The following is a 17,055-nucleotide window of genomic DNA, read 5'->3' on the forward strand; positions in this document are numbered from 1 at the left end:
CCACCCCACAGCTTGAATTCCACCAGGGGTACCCGTGGCGACGTGATCAGCCAACTTTCAAAACAGGCTGCAACAACTTGTACTGCTTACATCATGGTATAGCATTAACATAGGGAAGAAATTGTATATATTTTTTGTGTCTTTTTTTACAAATATAAAGGTGAAGCAGCTTCAATCAGTGTCCTTTGACAGAGAGAAAACAATAGTTGCTTTTCATCTAGGGTTACCGGAATTACAGCATGTGAAGGAAGTGAACGCTGTAAATGATAATTTGATTTTGCAAATACTTTGTCTATTAATTAAACAAAGCCTAAACTCTGCAGGGTGTTCCTGTGCTTCATTTATATCATTTAAATGTGACAGTATTAATATTCATGACTATTATCATTAAACTTGTTTTGATAAATTGTTGTCTTTATTTTCTCCAGGGGCCACAAATTATTTTCAGTGCAGCTAAAGACCTTGGACAGTTGTCTAAATTAAAGGTAATACTTTTAAATCAATAGTTAATCACCTGCCACAGTAACTTTATACTGTATTCTGCTTTTCCATAGTTACTTGTTATTTCACTTCTGTCACAGTTCTTCAATTCATGATGAACAAATCACTTTATCTGAAAAACGGAAGACGATAAAACTTTAACATGTGCATTCTGAAAATGTTTTACTTATTTAACAAGAACATCATTTTTTAGCAGTTCATATTTTTTAGATCTTAATGTTACTGAAGTCAGACAGTGCTTAAATTATGTAAGTTTCACCTTCAACTGCCAGCAATGCTATGCAGATATAAAATATGCATTTTCTAAAACAACTAATTATTAAATTGTATGCAAAAGTTCAAAAACGTTTGAATTCTCAGTGTAAATAGTTGTATTACTTTGCGCTTGATCTGATCCGAGTACCAACTCAAAATCATTTTAGGTAACACAGATCTCATATATGACATTTATGTATTTGCTTTCCTGGAGTTCAACATTCATTTATAAAAAAAAGTACTTTTCCGTATTCCAGAAGCCAAAGCCTCAGCCTCATATGAGAAGTAATGTCACTAACCAAGAGAAATGAGAAAGTTGTGTAACTTATCTTCAGGTGCTTTTCACACTGCACTATGGATGTTAACTCCTTGCACCAACAATAAATAAACATCACTGCTGTGGTGGAGGATATATTTCTCTGCATTCTTTTGCCAACTCCCATTCTCACACTGGACCTTTAGCTCCTTGTGTTACATTTCCAAATGTGAGCTTTTTGGAAGCCTCCTCTGGGAGAGACACACCATGTTTGCAAGATCCCAAAATCCATGACTTTAACACTAAAAGTAAAAAATTGGAGGCTGACTCAGACATGGAAATCATGCCCCTCAACTCCTCCACCTCCTTACTGGTTTCAGGGATGAATTGGCAGATTTCACGCCACCCATTCAGAAGTGGAGAGGGGCAGCCAAGACCAATGTAAATGGTCACCTTGGGACTTTGACGGTAACCACTAGAGTATTTAGTTAAATAGTTTTTGGTATTTTTATTATTGACAATCTCAAAACATGAAAAAACAGCTGAGCGGCCTGTTTGTTGGAAACACATAACTTAGCATGGCATTCATGTATTATAAACTTGCATAGTTCATTCTGCATAACATATCACAAGGTCAAATACTTTTGATGTGTTGAAGAAGAAACACCTAATGCATTTCAGTTTCCTTTCTTCAGGGGTGTATCAAACAGCAATATATGTTATGTCTGCAATAAATTACAGTTATCAATACTTCCAATTAGAATATAAAAAGTCATAAGCAATGATAACATACATGTCAAAATATTTTTACACACTCATGGTTTGAATGAATGTCTGTGTAAATCGTTTAAAGCCACACATAGTTTAAAAGCAATCCTGGATACTGTTGCCAGTCAGGGCTGAATGGGGGGTCTACACTTCCAGTAGCCACTAGGGCCACTGTGCCAAAGTATATGTAATAAAGGTAATTGAGGTAATGATGGGGAGCCTGTATCTGCTTAATAACAGTATTAGCATGCCCATGGGTGAGGGACAATGGGGGCTAGCATATAGTAATAAACATCTCACCTGCAGAGGCTTGAAGAAATCTTAGGTAAAGTCACATAGGGGACCTTGTGACAGCAGGAGATGCCCAACAAGAGATGCCCAGTAAAGCGCCACCCTGCATGCTGATAAATGGGAACGGTTCCAAAACAGGTGTGTCAATGCCAAAAAATCTGAGGGATAATTGTCAGAGTGTCAGTTGTGTCTGACAGTTATTGCTCTGATTTTCTTCCATTGACACCCCTGTTTGGGAACCTTTCCCATTTATCAGCAAGGAGCAACAGCCCTGAAGAAGGGGGAGTCCCTGTTCCCCCAAAGCGGTAGTAAGCCTGCAGTTTTTTTTAAACCTGTAAGGTAAAAGGCATAATGAGCTAGTATGCACTGCATACTAGCTCATTATGAAATACTTACCTTAGAACGAGGCACAGGTAGATGATCTCGGTCACGCCGAGGGAGCAGACATTTTCCCTCAGCGTGTCTTCCAGGTATCGCAGCTCCGGCGCTGTGAGTGGCCGGAGCCGCAATGTCATCACTCCCGTGCATGCGCGGGAGACTTCTTTCCAGCAAGGTCTGACGTCTGCCAGACTTTCAGCCAGGGGAACTCAGAGCACATGCGTCGCTGAAGTCAGCGGCTGCATGCAAGGGGAATATCTCCTAAACCGTACATTATAGGCTTACCTGTAGGTCAAAGTGAAAAAAATGGGTATACAACCACTTTAAAACATTGGTGGTGTTATATTTTTGTGTTTGGTTTTAAAGTGTTGATAACACTTTTCAAAGTTTTCAAAAATTGCTTAGTAAGGCTTCATTCACATGGGCGTACTTAAGCACACGCTATACACTATTAGCCGGATTCAGGTAGGACTTACGCCAACGTATCTTCTGATACGCCGCGTAAGTCCATGGATGCGCTGTCGTATCTATGCGCCTTATTCAGGAAACAAGATACGCCTGAATTTTGGCTTGATACGACCGACGTAAGTCTCCTACGCCGTCGTATCTTGGGCGCATATTTACGCTGGCCGCAAGGGGCGATTACATTGATTTACGTGTTGAATATGCAAATGACCAAGATACGCCGATTCATGAACGTACTTGCGCCCGTCGCTGTAATCTACGCCGTTTACGTAAGGCGTATGTCTGGCGTAAAGTTAAGCCTCCAAAAGCAGGGGTAAGTCATGTTAGGGTATGGACGTCGGAACAGCCGTCGGATTTTACGTCGTTTGCGTAAGTCGTATGTGAATGGGGCTGGGCGTAGGTTACGTTCACGTCGAAGGCATTGAGCCGTCGTATCTTAGGGCATATATGCGACGTGATTCTGAGCATGCGCGCGCATGCGCCGTTCGTTCGGACATTCATTTACATGGGGTCACGGTTAATTTAAATGTAACACGCCCACTACTTTCCTACTTTGCATTAGGCGGGCTTACGCCGGCCAATTTACGTTACGCCGACAAGTTTGGGAGCGAGTGCTTTGTGAATACTGCACTTGCCTCTCACAGTTACGTCAGCGTAGCGCATATGAGATGCGCTACGCCGGCATAAAGATACGCCGATCTACGTGAATCTGGGCCTATGTATTTACCTGCATAGGGATGCACAGGTGCTCACCCGCACAGATGTCAGATTGACATGAATGGAGCTGAGTATCCCTGTGCGGGCACACATGGCCCTTACAAAAGCGTACGCTTAAGTACACCTATGTGGACGAGGCCTAGGGTTTCTCAATTGAGTGCAATATTTATGCCAAATGTATTTTTAAATACATTCATGATTTCTTTTTATTTGGACTTCTTATTATACTTATAATACCAGAACTGAGACCCAGAGAGGGAGTGCTATTCTTGTGAATCAATCACTCCTTTTTGCATTGCACAGCACTGTCAATCAAACACAGGTTGTATTTCTGTTCTATAAAGAAAAATGCTGCCAATGTCCCTGATGTGCAATGTAGCAAAGCTGTGTAAATCACAAGAATGGCTAAACAGAATTACACTCTTTGGCAGGAACACATTTAGACTAAAATGTGCAGGTTTTAAAATCCCTGTATTTAAAACATGCTAAGAGTATACACCTGTAATAATATTTACTTCTATGGGGTTTCCATAAAAATCTGATATATGATATGACAATAAAAAAGAAAAATATCTGACTCATATGCAGCCAACTGTTCCCTGTTTGCTTTTTTTGATGGATGGACTTTTACACCTGGTATGAACCCTTTGTGATTTAAGGTTCCTGCTTTGAGTAAGGGCACTAGTGTATATATGCCTCTACTTTGGTCACCTGCTTAATAGGCTCCTAAACTAATTGTGACATCTAAGCCATGCATATAAGATCTCGGTGGTCCCTGTAGAAGTCTACATGTGGACATTTGGGTACTACCAATGACAGGTTAAATCCAACTGGAGGCTGGATGATGATGTACCAACTGTACAAGCCATGTATACAAGTTACAGATGTAAGCCATGCATATATGGTCTTGGTGGTTCTTGTAGAAGTCTGCATGTGAACATTCATACACTACTACTTGCAGGCTAAATCCTCCTGTATCACTAACACAAGTTAAATCCACCTGGAGACTGAATGCAAGCCTTTCATATAAGTTACACATCTAAGCCATGCATATATGATCTAGGTGGTCCCTGTCATAGCGTATATTTGGACACTCTCTTTTTTGATAAATTACAGGTTAAATCCACCTTATACATTAAAATTTAGTGGTTAACAACATTACAACATTCGTAGATTGTGATCTCAATGTGCTGGTTTCGATCTTTGATATACTGCATCCTCAGCATTCTTATCTGTATATTTGATATAAGTGTTTTGTTTCATTGATTTATACTGTAGTGTATTTATATATGTTTTGAAAATAATTTTAAGAGTATCACAGGTTTTTAGTAGGTATAGCTTTGTTTTTAAAGTGTGTCTTTATACTTTCTAGGTAATAAAGTTTATTTTTTATATAGTTAGCTGTATAAGAGTCAGATATTTTTCTTTTTTTTTTTTTTCTTTTTTTTTTGTGTGTATTTTGTGCGTGTACTCGAGAGAGGAGCTGGACTGCAGGAGTTGGGAGTAGGCAGGCCTCCCCCAGAGGCAATCTGCCATCTTTCTCCATGCCCCGGGTGGCAATGGCGGGTGTGTGAGGGGGTCCTCCCACACAGCCCGCCCTACCTGCTCCGCTTTGAAGCCCAACGGGGCAGAGGGACTCCCTATAAGGGAGTGAGAGGATTAGCCAGCTCAACCAGCCCCATTAGTCCTTCGCCTCTCTTTTAGAGACCGCATGGTCAAAGTGCGTGTGTTAACCCAATTTAGAGTGCGTGTGTAGGTGTGGTGGTTTTTGTGGGAGGGGGGTGGGCGTACTAAGCACAGGCTTACCTTGCATAGCACACCCACCGGGAGCCGGGCTGAGACCACCAAACTCAATTCACATGAAGCCGAGACCGGGATCCGAACCTCTAGCTGCAGAGGTGAATGGCTTGTCAGCACAGTGCCAATCGCGTTGAGCCACCGCAGCTCCCCGATATTTTTCTTTTTTATTGTTTTCTATAAATATATATTAGAATTTCTGTGGAAGCCCTTTAAAAGTAGATTTTTTTTATAAGTGTCTTGAGGTTTTATGCTGTGAGCTCTGGATTGATTATTCATTTTTAGTTAACTATGCAGGTGTGGTTATGCTAAGAGTATAGTAGTTAGCATACACTATTCTGTTTTTTATTTTATTTTGTTAGTGTGCTTTGAGTTCCTAAGGAAAAAGGCACTATCTTCTTTTGGGGTAGATGGGGAGGTAGTCATCTTGGGGACTCTCAGATGCATATCATACTAGGGCCAAATTTTTTTTTTTAAATTTTCATTCTTTATTTGTCTTTTTTTTCCTTATACATATTTGATTATTTAAACAAATCTTTCATATCAAAAAAGTTCCAAGAACCAACATCATATCTTATTTGTTACTTAATCTTAGTGTACGATACAACTGCTATAAAAGTTAAGAATATACATTGATTATCTTATTTATATGAAGGAAAAGGGAAACAACATCCAGTAGAAAGGAAGAAAAAGAAAAGAAAAAAAGAAAAAAAGAGAAAAAGATAAAATGCTCAGATCATCCCCATTACAGGGGACTGTTCTTATACCTATTCACGGTGTGGTTGGTACCTAATATTTTGTTCTTAACTTTATATACCTGGGCCCTCCCCCCATTTTTCTCTCTCCCCTGGTGAGGTTTCAAAGCCGGCCCCAACTTTCCTAAATGACACATGTCTGGCTTTATTTTTAAGAGTTATTTTATTTCTACCTCATCCCAGTTATATTTTTTACCCACTAGAGGGGCAGGTCCTTCTCTTCCAACCAAGGTCTCCACATCTCCTCAAACTCCTTAAGGTTACCTCTTTTTGTATAGACTGCTCTTTCTTTACATATCGTCTCATTTACTGCTCCCACCCATTCCCTTATTGTTGGAGGTGTTGTCGCCTGCCATCTTAACATTATTAATTTCCTTGCTTGGAACAGACATCTCAATAATACTACTGTGGTGCTTTTCTTCTCGTTCCGTTCCCTTCTATATCCTAGTACACATAGTGTGGCTTCTGCCTCCAGAGGTACACCAAATGTCTCCCCTATGACACTTACTATTCCCTCCCAATAGCGAAACAACTTTGGGCATCGCCACACCATGTGTACTAGGTCTCCAGTCCCCTGGCATCTAGGGCATTTGTCATCTGTTCTTCTCCCAAAGTTGAACAGACGTTTAGGTGTATAATAAGCTCGATTCACCAGCATCAGATGGGAGACCTTCTGTGGGGGTGAGACCGAAACTTTCGGCCCCATCTCCAAAACCCTCCACCATTGATCCTGTGTCATTTCCCCCAGATCCTCCTCCCATTTCTCTTTTGTTTTTAGAAGATGCCGGCCCATATTAGCCTTTTTACCCATCTGTTTGTATAATTCAGAGATGAGTCCCTTAGTTGGTCCTACCTTGCCTAGTTCTTGGAGAAGGGGCATTTCACACCACACTAGCGTTTGTGTCCTAAACTGGGCTTCAAGGGCATGCCCCACCTGTATATAAGTGAAAAATGAATATTGAGGTATCTTGAATTCCTCTCTTAAATCCTGAAATTTCCTATATTTATCCTCTTTATACAGTTGTTTCAACCTTTTAATACCGTTTATTTCCCATGCTCTGACCTTTCCTATCTGGAGGACTTCCTTCAGTTTGTTGTTATTCCACAGTGGGGAGAGTTCAGAAAACCCGGTATAGCCCATCAATTTTTTAACCGATTTCCATATTTTGGTTATCATTTTTGTTGTTGGATTCCTATATCTAAAGGAATCAGCCTCTAGTGCTTCAAAGATAGTGTCGTGAGAGACCCCATTCATCATTATCATCCCGTTAGGGGTACCTCCTCCTGGCATATTACCTCCCCCTATTTGTTGCAGTTGTGCAGAAAAATAATAGATCTCGGGTTGGGGCACTGCAAGTCCTCCCTCCCCCACCGGGAGCTGCAGTGTGCGAAGACGTATCCTAGCCTGTCCCCCTTTCCAAATTAGCTCCCTAAAGAGAGATTCAATTTTATTGAACCATTTTTTTGGGCCAAAAAGGGCCAAATTTAGAGAGCTGACACTTGACCTACCAGCATATCTTTAACGCAAAGGAGGAAATTCCACACAAGAACAGTATAGGGAGAACATGCAAACTTCAAGCAAATAGTGTCCTGAAGTACTTGAACTGATGACCCCAGAGCCACAAAGTAGAAGTGCTAACCACTAAGCCACTGTGCTTGCAATGAAAGAATACTGTATTTATTGGCGTATAACACTCACTTTTTCACCCTGCAAAAACGGTTGCAAATAGTGTGTGTGTGTTATACGCCAATACTGCAATTTGGGCTGCCTCGGAGAGAACGGGGAGGGGGTGGGAAGAGCGCCTTCAGATTACATACAGCGAGAATCTCCTGTTTACTCAGCAGCCTCTGTAATATGAAGTCCCGTCTCCTGGGCTGGCATTTCTACCAATTTTCTGTCTATCACAGAAGCTGGTCCTAGAGGTGGGACTTTAGAGAGGCCACCGAGTAAACAGAAGATTCTCGCTGTATGTAATCAGGTGGCACTCATCCCGCCTCCCTCCCCGAGATAGGCATTGATCAGGCTGCATTCATGGCAATGAGAAGGCGGCATATGGGCATTAATCAAGCTGCATTGATGGGCAATTGTGAGGCTATAGATGGGCATTGATCAAGCTGCATTCATGGGCAATTGTGAGGCTACAGATGGGCATTGATCAAGCTGCATTGATGGGCAATTGTAAATTGGTAATTGATAAAACTCATCAAAGCTGGACTCCTTTTCCTTTTCTTCAGTCTTGAGCAGTTGCATTAGCTCCACTTCTGTACTGAAATTGCTTGCTCATATTTCACTGCACACTTTGAGCTTCTAAAAGTGTGCATTAGAAGTTGCAGCAAATCATATAGAGCCAGCCCTATTTGCTGGCTGGAGAAAGTCCAACGTCATCTAATACCTTCCTCCAGTTCTACTGGCCTTGGGCACCCCTTTCATTGAGTGGATTTCATTTTTTTCAATAATGGAGTCTCAGTATCATATGTGGTCTTTATCTGGACTGGTCTGCATGCTAATGCAGTCTGTTTGGAAATACCATCTCCTCTACACTAACAACCCCTTATCAAAGAATTTTTGTATTTGCAAAACTCCACCCAACTGCCAGACCACACCTTGCATCAGGACTATGGGCTCTTGAAAGGATTACTGAGGCAGGGGGCTGCCGGCCTCCCCCACCAGCTATGATCTGCCTGCATCTCATTAGTTGTACTAGATTTGAACGTGTCAGTGTCTGAGCTGATGTCTGCCATTCATAAAATTCAAATCTGCCAAAGGAATGATCAAAAAACATCAGGGAGATCCTTGCACCAGCTCATGGTTTTCTCTCCAGAAATAACAGTGAAGATCTCAGCAATGACATCATCAATCTCACTACAAATGTTGGGATTCTAGCATATAAGAGCATTGGTGCATTAGACAATCTCACATTGCACATTCAAATGTATGTCTTTAACGGTACTGCTTAAGCACATAAACATGAACACTAGCTATCAGGGGGTTGTTTTATAGCATCTTTATATTTAGGATCCATAGGGCTATCCTAGCTATACGCATACAGGGCCTGATTCCCAAAAGAGATACGCAGACTTAACTCATGTTTTCTAAATTTACACGGCGCGTATATTTGCGCACGATCTTCAAAACGAGTTAAGCCCAGATTTCCGTATTTTCAGCCGTACCTAAATTAGTTACACCTGCGCATCCCCGGGCGCAAATTACGCTAGCCTCGCCGCTGTTTTTGATAGGCAAAGATGCAAATGAGGGAGTTAGGGCGATTCTCAAAATTAAGTGTGTGCGCCGTATTTTCCACCCTGTGCGCACCTGTTAGTTTCCCTGACTAAATTTCCACATTATAAAACCAGCCCTAATTTTACACATGCTGTGGAAGGGTTTGCTGTAGGTAGTGACTAGAGCTTAGAGCTATAGCTGAGAAGGATCTTTGTTGAAAAATGCCAGGGCCAGCTATGATTCTGACGGCACTTGCCGCCATACAGGCACAAAAGAGGAGGAGGGCACAGAGGAGGAGGATGAGGGCACAGGCGAGAGTCTATCGGCCACGGCGTGATCTTTTCCAAATGCCAGATTATGAGGTGTATGGCAACTACAGGTTTGATAGGGAAGCCATCCTGGAGATCACCCAACTACTTCATGAGGATCTTATCACCCCAACCAGACGCTCCCATGCCCTGACACCTCTCCATAAAGTGATGGCAACCCTCCATTTTTTATCCAGTGGCTCATTCCAGCGTGCATCTGGAGGTCTGGCTGGGATGGTGCAGTCGACAATGAGCCGATGTGTCCATCAAGTGGTCCCTGCCATACTGCGGCGCATGACCAACCAGTTTGTGATGCCCACCCAGGAGGAGCAGCGTCTGCAAGCCATGACAGACTTCTACAGCATTGCTGGCTTCCCAAGGACCATCGGGGCGATAGACTGCACCCATGTGGCACTACAGCACCCCCATGAAACTGAACACCTGTTCAGAAACAGGAAAGGCTGGCATTCGATCAACGTCCAGATGATTGTATATGCCCATGGCCTCATCTGGCACGTTTGTGCCAAGTTTCCAGGGTCGTGCCACGACAGTTACATTCTACGGCAGACCAAGATCTACCAAGACTTGGAGCAGAATGTGTATGGAGACAGCTGGCTGATTGATGAGTGACATTGGTGTCAGGTATGCCCCCCCCATGATGCAGACATCACAAGGGGCACATGCATGACTAATATTCTCCTGTCTTTTCCCTTACAGGTGACTCTGGATATGCGTTGGGACCCCACCTGATGACCCCCTTTAGGAACCCCCAAACACCCGGAGAACGCAAATTCAACGAGGTGCACATCCAGACCCGGGCAATAGTAGAGCGGACATTTGGCCTTCTCAAGTCCAGATTCAGATGCCTTGACAAGACTGGGGGTACACTCTTGTATTCCCCAGACTTTGTCTGCCAAATTATTGGGGCATGTTCCATCCTCCATATTTTTGCTCTGAGAAGGGGCCTGCATGTTGAGATATGTCCTGACCTAACCCCCCACCCAGGCAATCCCCCCCCCCAAACCCCTCTACCCGGTCTGCTGAGGGCCAGGCAATAAGGAGACAACTGGCTGAAGGCATCTTTGCCCAGTAAATGGACCCTAATTATCTATATTTTTTTGCTTTGCCCTGAAAAAATCACAGAGATTATGTGACCTTTAAATATTTTCTTTGTACATAAAATGCACATTACTTATATGACAATGAGAATGTTTTTTTTGGTACAAAACGCACATTAATTATCTCACAATGAGAATGCATGAATGCACGTCACTGTGGTCCCTAGCACAGACACATCACATGCACATCGAATTGGATTAGATCCAAGTACCCCCCCCCCCCTTTGGTACTTGGGAGCAGTAACGCCCCGCCACGGCTCCAATTATGTCACTGTGCATTCATACACCATTCAGGAACCTAGGATGACTTCTCCCTGGTCCTGGGGATCCCTACTCCACCAAAACTGAGGGTGACACCCTTATGTTTTCAGGAATGCCACCCCCCCCCACATTCACACATCATTCACACACATAAACCAAATATTAAGTACAGTATAAAAAAAAAAAAAAAAAAAAAAAGTACCCCTGCAACTTAAGGATGTTGCCGAGTGCTCCTTCTGGGCTGCCCACGGGCACGGCCACGGCCACGGGGACGGCCACGGCCGACTGGGGGATCTGGGGATCTTCACGGGGGGGTCTGTGCAGGGGAGGGAGTATTTTCATGGGGGGGGTCTGTGCAGGGGAAGAAGGAGCCTCCCCTGGTGTCTGTCCTCCTGCTGGCCTTCCCTCCAAGGCAACGGCTATCCTTGTCAGACAGGAAGTAATGTCAGCCGTATTAGCCTGGCCAGCCCGGGTATTGGCCTGCACAGCCCGGGTATTGGCCTGCACAGCCTGGGTGAGGGCAGTCACCTCCTGGGCCACACCTGTTGTTGCGTTTTTCAGGTCCCACAAACAGGTGATGACCCCCACTGAGTTGGTGGCCACGTCACCCAGTGACTCCCTCATTGCACCCAGGCTGTGCTCCACCTTGGTCATTGATTTTTTTAGTTCAGCCAGACTGCGGGTCTGCCGGGCATTGTCCCTCAACAGACTGACCGACAGACGCACAAACCCCCCCCTGGTTTCCGGGGTCGGTCTCCTACTTGCCCCTGAGGCTTGTGGCCTTGGAGGAGGGGTTGGAGTGAGCCATGGGTGCTGCTGCATGTTGGAGGAGGGTTGGGAGGGGCCACCCATGATGGTGGCCTGACTGCTGGGCGCCTCTGGGGTTCCCTCAAGGGATGACTCAAAGGTCATATCTTGGCCCATCATGATTTGCTGCCCAATCTCAATATTGTCATCTTCCTCCCCCTCATCCTCCTCCCACTCAACATCCAAATTAGGGGAGTTGTAGGCACTCCCCTCCCATGGCGAATCCTGCCCTTCTTGGGACTCTGCATCAGCCTGTCTTGGGGGTGGTGCAGCAGCCTGCCCTGATGGGCCAGCAACCTCCTGCCCTGATGGGCCAGCAACCTCCTGCCCTGATGGGGCTGCCACCGCCTGACCTGATGGGGCTGCCACCTCCTGGGCTGATGGGGCTGCCACCTCCTGGGCTGATGGGGCTGCCACCTCCTGGGCTGATTACCCAGCAACCTCCTGGGCTGATGACCCAGCAACCTCCTGGGCTGATGGGGCTGCAACCTCCTGGCCATCTGGGGAGGACACAAAACAATCACAGGTTGGTGGATCCACACACTTGGCACATCTTCCCTTCCCCCACCCACACATGCTAATCACCAGATAGAAATTCAAAAAAATTACCTGTCCTCATAAGAGGATCATTGTCAAAGCCAGGCAGGCCCACCACCTGCTGTGGGTGGAAACACTGGGCCACTGCCCATTCCTCCTCACTCATCCGGACTGGGCAGGGTCCCCCTCCTCCAGTGCCCCTGGTATGGGCATGCAGCGTTGCCAGCTTGTTCCGGGACACGCCTCAAGTCATTGATCTTTTTTTGAACTCCAGCGATGGTCCTGGTCTCCCCCCCCCCGCCGCATTGATCCGATCGGTGATATTTTTAAGGATCTCCTTCCTCCCGGCCGGGGTGGTGTTGTGGCTCTCAGGGCCATGGAGAAATCGCCCATATTTAATGACGCCCTGAGCAAGTATATGCTTCTCTGCCACTGTAAAATTTAGCTTCCTGCGCTTGGGAGCCATGACAGACAACACCCAGCAACAGGGAACTCACCCAAAAAACAAACAACAATACACACACACAACAAAGAAAATAAAAACAAGCAAAAAAAAAAACAAAAAACAGACAGCTACTATAAATTCAAAAACAAACAGGCAAAAAAGGGAAACAAAAAACAATCACACACCAAAAAAGACACACTTATCAAAAACAAACAGGCAAACAATCAAAACAAAGAACAAATTATCAAAAACAAACACCAACTATACCCTCCAACTCCACAAAAACTTTTCTCACAAACAAATCTTACCAACAAACACTGACAAACGTTCAAAGCAGAAGCAACTTGCTTTAGGAAGGGAACACAGGGAAATACTTTTGCAATAGAAGTGTGTTTGACTGGGGCTATTTAGACACAGGGCGATCCTCAAACTAAGTACGCTTGGCCTTTTACCTATCTCACTGATTGCGATGACCAAAGTTCTGCACATGCGCAGTGAGGTCCAGATTCGTGCGCGCATGCGCAGTACGGCCGGCCCTTCATTTGCATGGGGTCACGGCTCATTACAATAAAGCACGCCCACTTCATTCCCACTTGCCATAACCACGCCTTACGCATTGGAACTTAGGTTAAGGATGGCGCAATTTTGTGCGCAAATGCGCTGTGGATACGGTACTTACGACACCAACTTAGGGCGCCGTAACTTAAATGACATAAGTTAGATAATCCTAAATTTGCACAGCTCTTTGGGAATCAGGCCCACAGTGTATGTAAACCCCAACATGAACTCTTGTTTGATCCCTTTTAGTCTCTTAAATGTTTGTATTTATTATGTGTAACAGGAGATGTATTCTAACCTCACAACATTTGTAGTGAGATTTGATGATGTCACTGCTGAGCTCTTCACTGTTCTTCTTGCTGGAGAGAAAACCATAAGCTGGGAGAACCTGCAGTGCAAGGATCTCTCTGATATTTTTTTATCATTTCCCCACCAGTCATGAGATCACCAGTTATTGGGGGGGGGGGAGGTCTGACATGAAGCAGCAAAGCCATGATCCAATACCAAGATGGTCATGAAAACAAATTTCTTTCCCATGGGGAAATTCTTAAGCATTCAGAAATATAAGGTAGCATACAATGAAGAAAACTACGGTATTTGCTTTATTCTTTTCCTCTAAAATATAGTAATATACCACATACTGACTGCATTCTGCCAAGCTATCACTCTACCCTTATTAAGTATTTGATAACAGGCAATAAGCAGCTTTGTAGCTCAAAATACTGATATATGAACACAAGGATTACAGTAAATTTTAACATCTAAATACAATTTAATCCTTTTTAAATCTTAACATGAAAAGTGTCAAGGTTACATAGATGGATATTTTTACTAGACATGCCAAAAACGTTTCTCTTCAGCACAATCTGTGATGCACAAATTTGCTACCTGCTATCTAATTCTTGATGCCGCCTTATGGATTCTCTTGAGTAGCAAGCTCCAAATTTGACATTAGCTAGCAAGAACTTTTCAAAGGCTAATGTATAATAGCTTCAAATGGAACCACTGTGAAAAACAGTCTGATAGTGATGTCCCCAATTGCCAACTTAGTAGGTTGCTGGCAATTGGTCTGGATTAGGAAATACAGTAATGTCAGTGCAAGACCCCATCCACATTTCCCATTCTGTGAACAATAAACACATCAAAACTACAACATGTGATTCAAAGTTTGCATATCTTGTTGGGCAAATTATTTATGCTTGCACTGCATGAAAAGATGTGAGTTTAGTCTTACGTTGTTAGTTAACCACTTGCTTACTGGGCACATATACCCCCTTCCTGCCCAGGCAAAATTTCAGCTTTCGGCACTGCGTCGCTTTAACTGACAATTGCGCGGTCATGCGACGTGGCTCCCAAACAAAATTGACGTCCTTTTTTCCCCATAAATAGAGCTTTCTTTTGGTGGTATTTGATCACCTCTGTGGTTTTTAACCTCCCTGGCGGTATGATTCTGTCTGGAATTACGTACCAAAAGCGGTACAATTATTTTGCAAGGAAATTTGGCGTTTTATACTGTAGGCCTGTAATTTTTAGGAATAACTCACTTAAATCTGACCAAACAAGAGTCTTGTAGGCATCCCGGGTATGATTTTTTTTTAAAAACAAAATTATAAATTATAATATAATGAATGAATGAATGAATGAAAGACTTATATAGCGCGGCACATGCAAACTAAATCGCCTCTGGGCGCTTGTTGTTCCTGTCTCTTGACATCAGAAGAGCAGAGTTTTAATCTGTCTTCTGAAGGCCAGGTGGTTTTCCTCCAACCGAATGCTGGTTGGTAAAGTGTTCCATAGTCTAGGACCTTGGAAAGCAAACCTTCTTTCTCCTTTGGACTTGTATCTTGCTTTGGGTACCTTGACCAGATTTTGGTCGGTGGATCGCAGAACGCGATTGGAATTGTGGGGTTCTATCTTGTCGCAAAGATATTGCGGAGCCTTCCAATGGATGCACCTATGTGTCAGACAGAGTGCTTTAAATGCAATTCTGTCCTTTACTGGCAACCAGTGAAGGGTTCTCAACGAAGGTGAGATTGATTCCCATGGTTTTTTCCCAGTCACAAGTCTGGTGGCCGTATTTTGAACGACTTGCAGACGAGAGATTTGGTACTTTGGGAGTCCGAGGTAAAGGGCATTTGCATAGTCCAGTCTGGAGTTCACAATTGTTCCCACCACGACTGCTACGTCTTCTTTGGGAATAAATGGAATAAGTCTGCGTAGTAGGCGCAACAGATGGTGCGATCCGCTGACTACTGACCCTATTTGTGCGTCCATTGTCATGTAGGTGTCGAAGATGACCCCGAGACTTTTGACTTTGGAGCTAGGGGTGATGATTTGGCCCAGAATGGGCGGGGGTGTCCAGGTTGGTGCCAGTTGACTCTTGCGGCTGGCATGAAACATGAGAAGTTCTGTTTTAGAGCTATTGAGTTTAAGACAACTCTTAGTCATCCAGTTTTCTATCAAAGAGAGACATTTCTCTAAACTGAGATGATGATCCTTTTTGTTGCAGATGCGCAAATACAATTGCGTATCATCTGCATATGAGTAATAGAGTAGTTCTTGGCTACTGATGATTTCAAAGAGAGGGCGAAGATAGATGTTGAAAAGCACCGGCGACAGTGGGGACCCTTGGGGGACTCCACATGACACCGTGCGCTTTTCAGACGTGAAAGATCCCAGTTTCACTGTTTGTGATCGGTTTTCTAGAAAGGAGGAAAACCATGGTAAATCACCTTCTGCGACTCTGGCTACTTCAGCCAGTCGCGTCAGTAACAGTTTATGGTCTACCGTGTCAAAGGCTGCACTTAGGTCCAGCAAAACCAGGAGACAAGTTCTCCTTCGCCTGCGGCCTCAAGAGCGTCGTCCCATATTTTAAGTAATGCTGTTTCCGTCCTGTGTTTGGGACGGAAACCTGATTGAAATGGATCAAGTAGATTATGGGTATCTAGATGCTGTTGCAGCTGTTGTACCACTACTTTCTCCATTACCTTGGAGAGAACGTTTAGACCTGTTATGGGACGGCGATGAGTTGGGTCCTTAGGGTCTAGGGTAGGTTTTTTCAAGATGGGCTGGATTGTGCCCTCTTTCAGCAGGGATAAATAATTATAAATAATTATAACAAATAATAATATAATTATAATAAAAATTATTCAATAATGTAATCAACTCAAAATCACTGAAATTTGCTCAGTTGCAGAATTGTCGCTGTCATTACTTTTATTTTTTTTATGACGAATTTTCCCACAAATCGCTATTGCACAATTCTGCAAGTGATTATAATTTATTATCGCTGTTTTCTAGCTGATCTAAAACCATTTTTGACATAAAGGGACACTTTTGGTTGCTATGGGCAATCTACAGTTTGCAGGCAGAAAGAACAGTTTTTATTATATAAATGTACATGTAGGGCACTGGGCACTGGGCAGACCACTAGGGACAAGGGGGGTGTGTATTTTTTACATACAGTACTGTAATCTATAAGATTACAGTATACTGTATGTAAGGTGTTTGTTTACCTTTTTAAATTTGGCGCCGTTCTCCGCCCCCGTGCGTCGTAACGTCGCAGGGAATGGAGATCGGCGGCACAAGGGGACACTGTGAATCGAGCGAGGACCCGCT

General features: G+C 43.8%; 1 protein-coding gene across 1 annotated transcript in view; it reads left to right on the forward strand.

Moving 5' to 3' along the window:
• The window catches only part of UNC13C (unc-13 homolog C), an 829,386-nt gene that overhangs the window by 688,557 nt on the left and 123,774 nt on the right, over positions 1-17,055 (forward strand). The window contains exon 27 of the mRNA XM_040342717.1: positions 429-485. Coding sequence (XP_040198651.1) covers positions 429-485 — 57 coding nt within the window. The remainder of the gene's footprint in view (positions 1-428; positions 486-17,055) is intronic.

Source organism: Rana temporaria, chromosome 3 (assembly GCF_905171775.1).
Source record: "Rana temporaria chromosome 3, aRanTem1.1, whole genome shotgun sequence".
Classification (NCBI taxonomy): domain Eukaryota; kingdom Metazoa; phylum Chordata; class Amphibia; order Anura; family Ranidae; genus Rana; species Rana temporaria.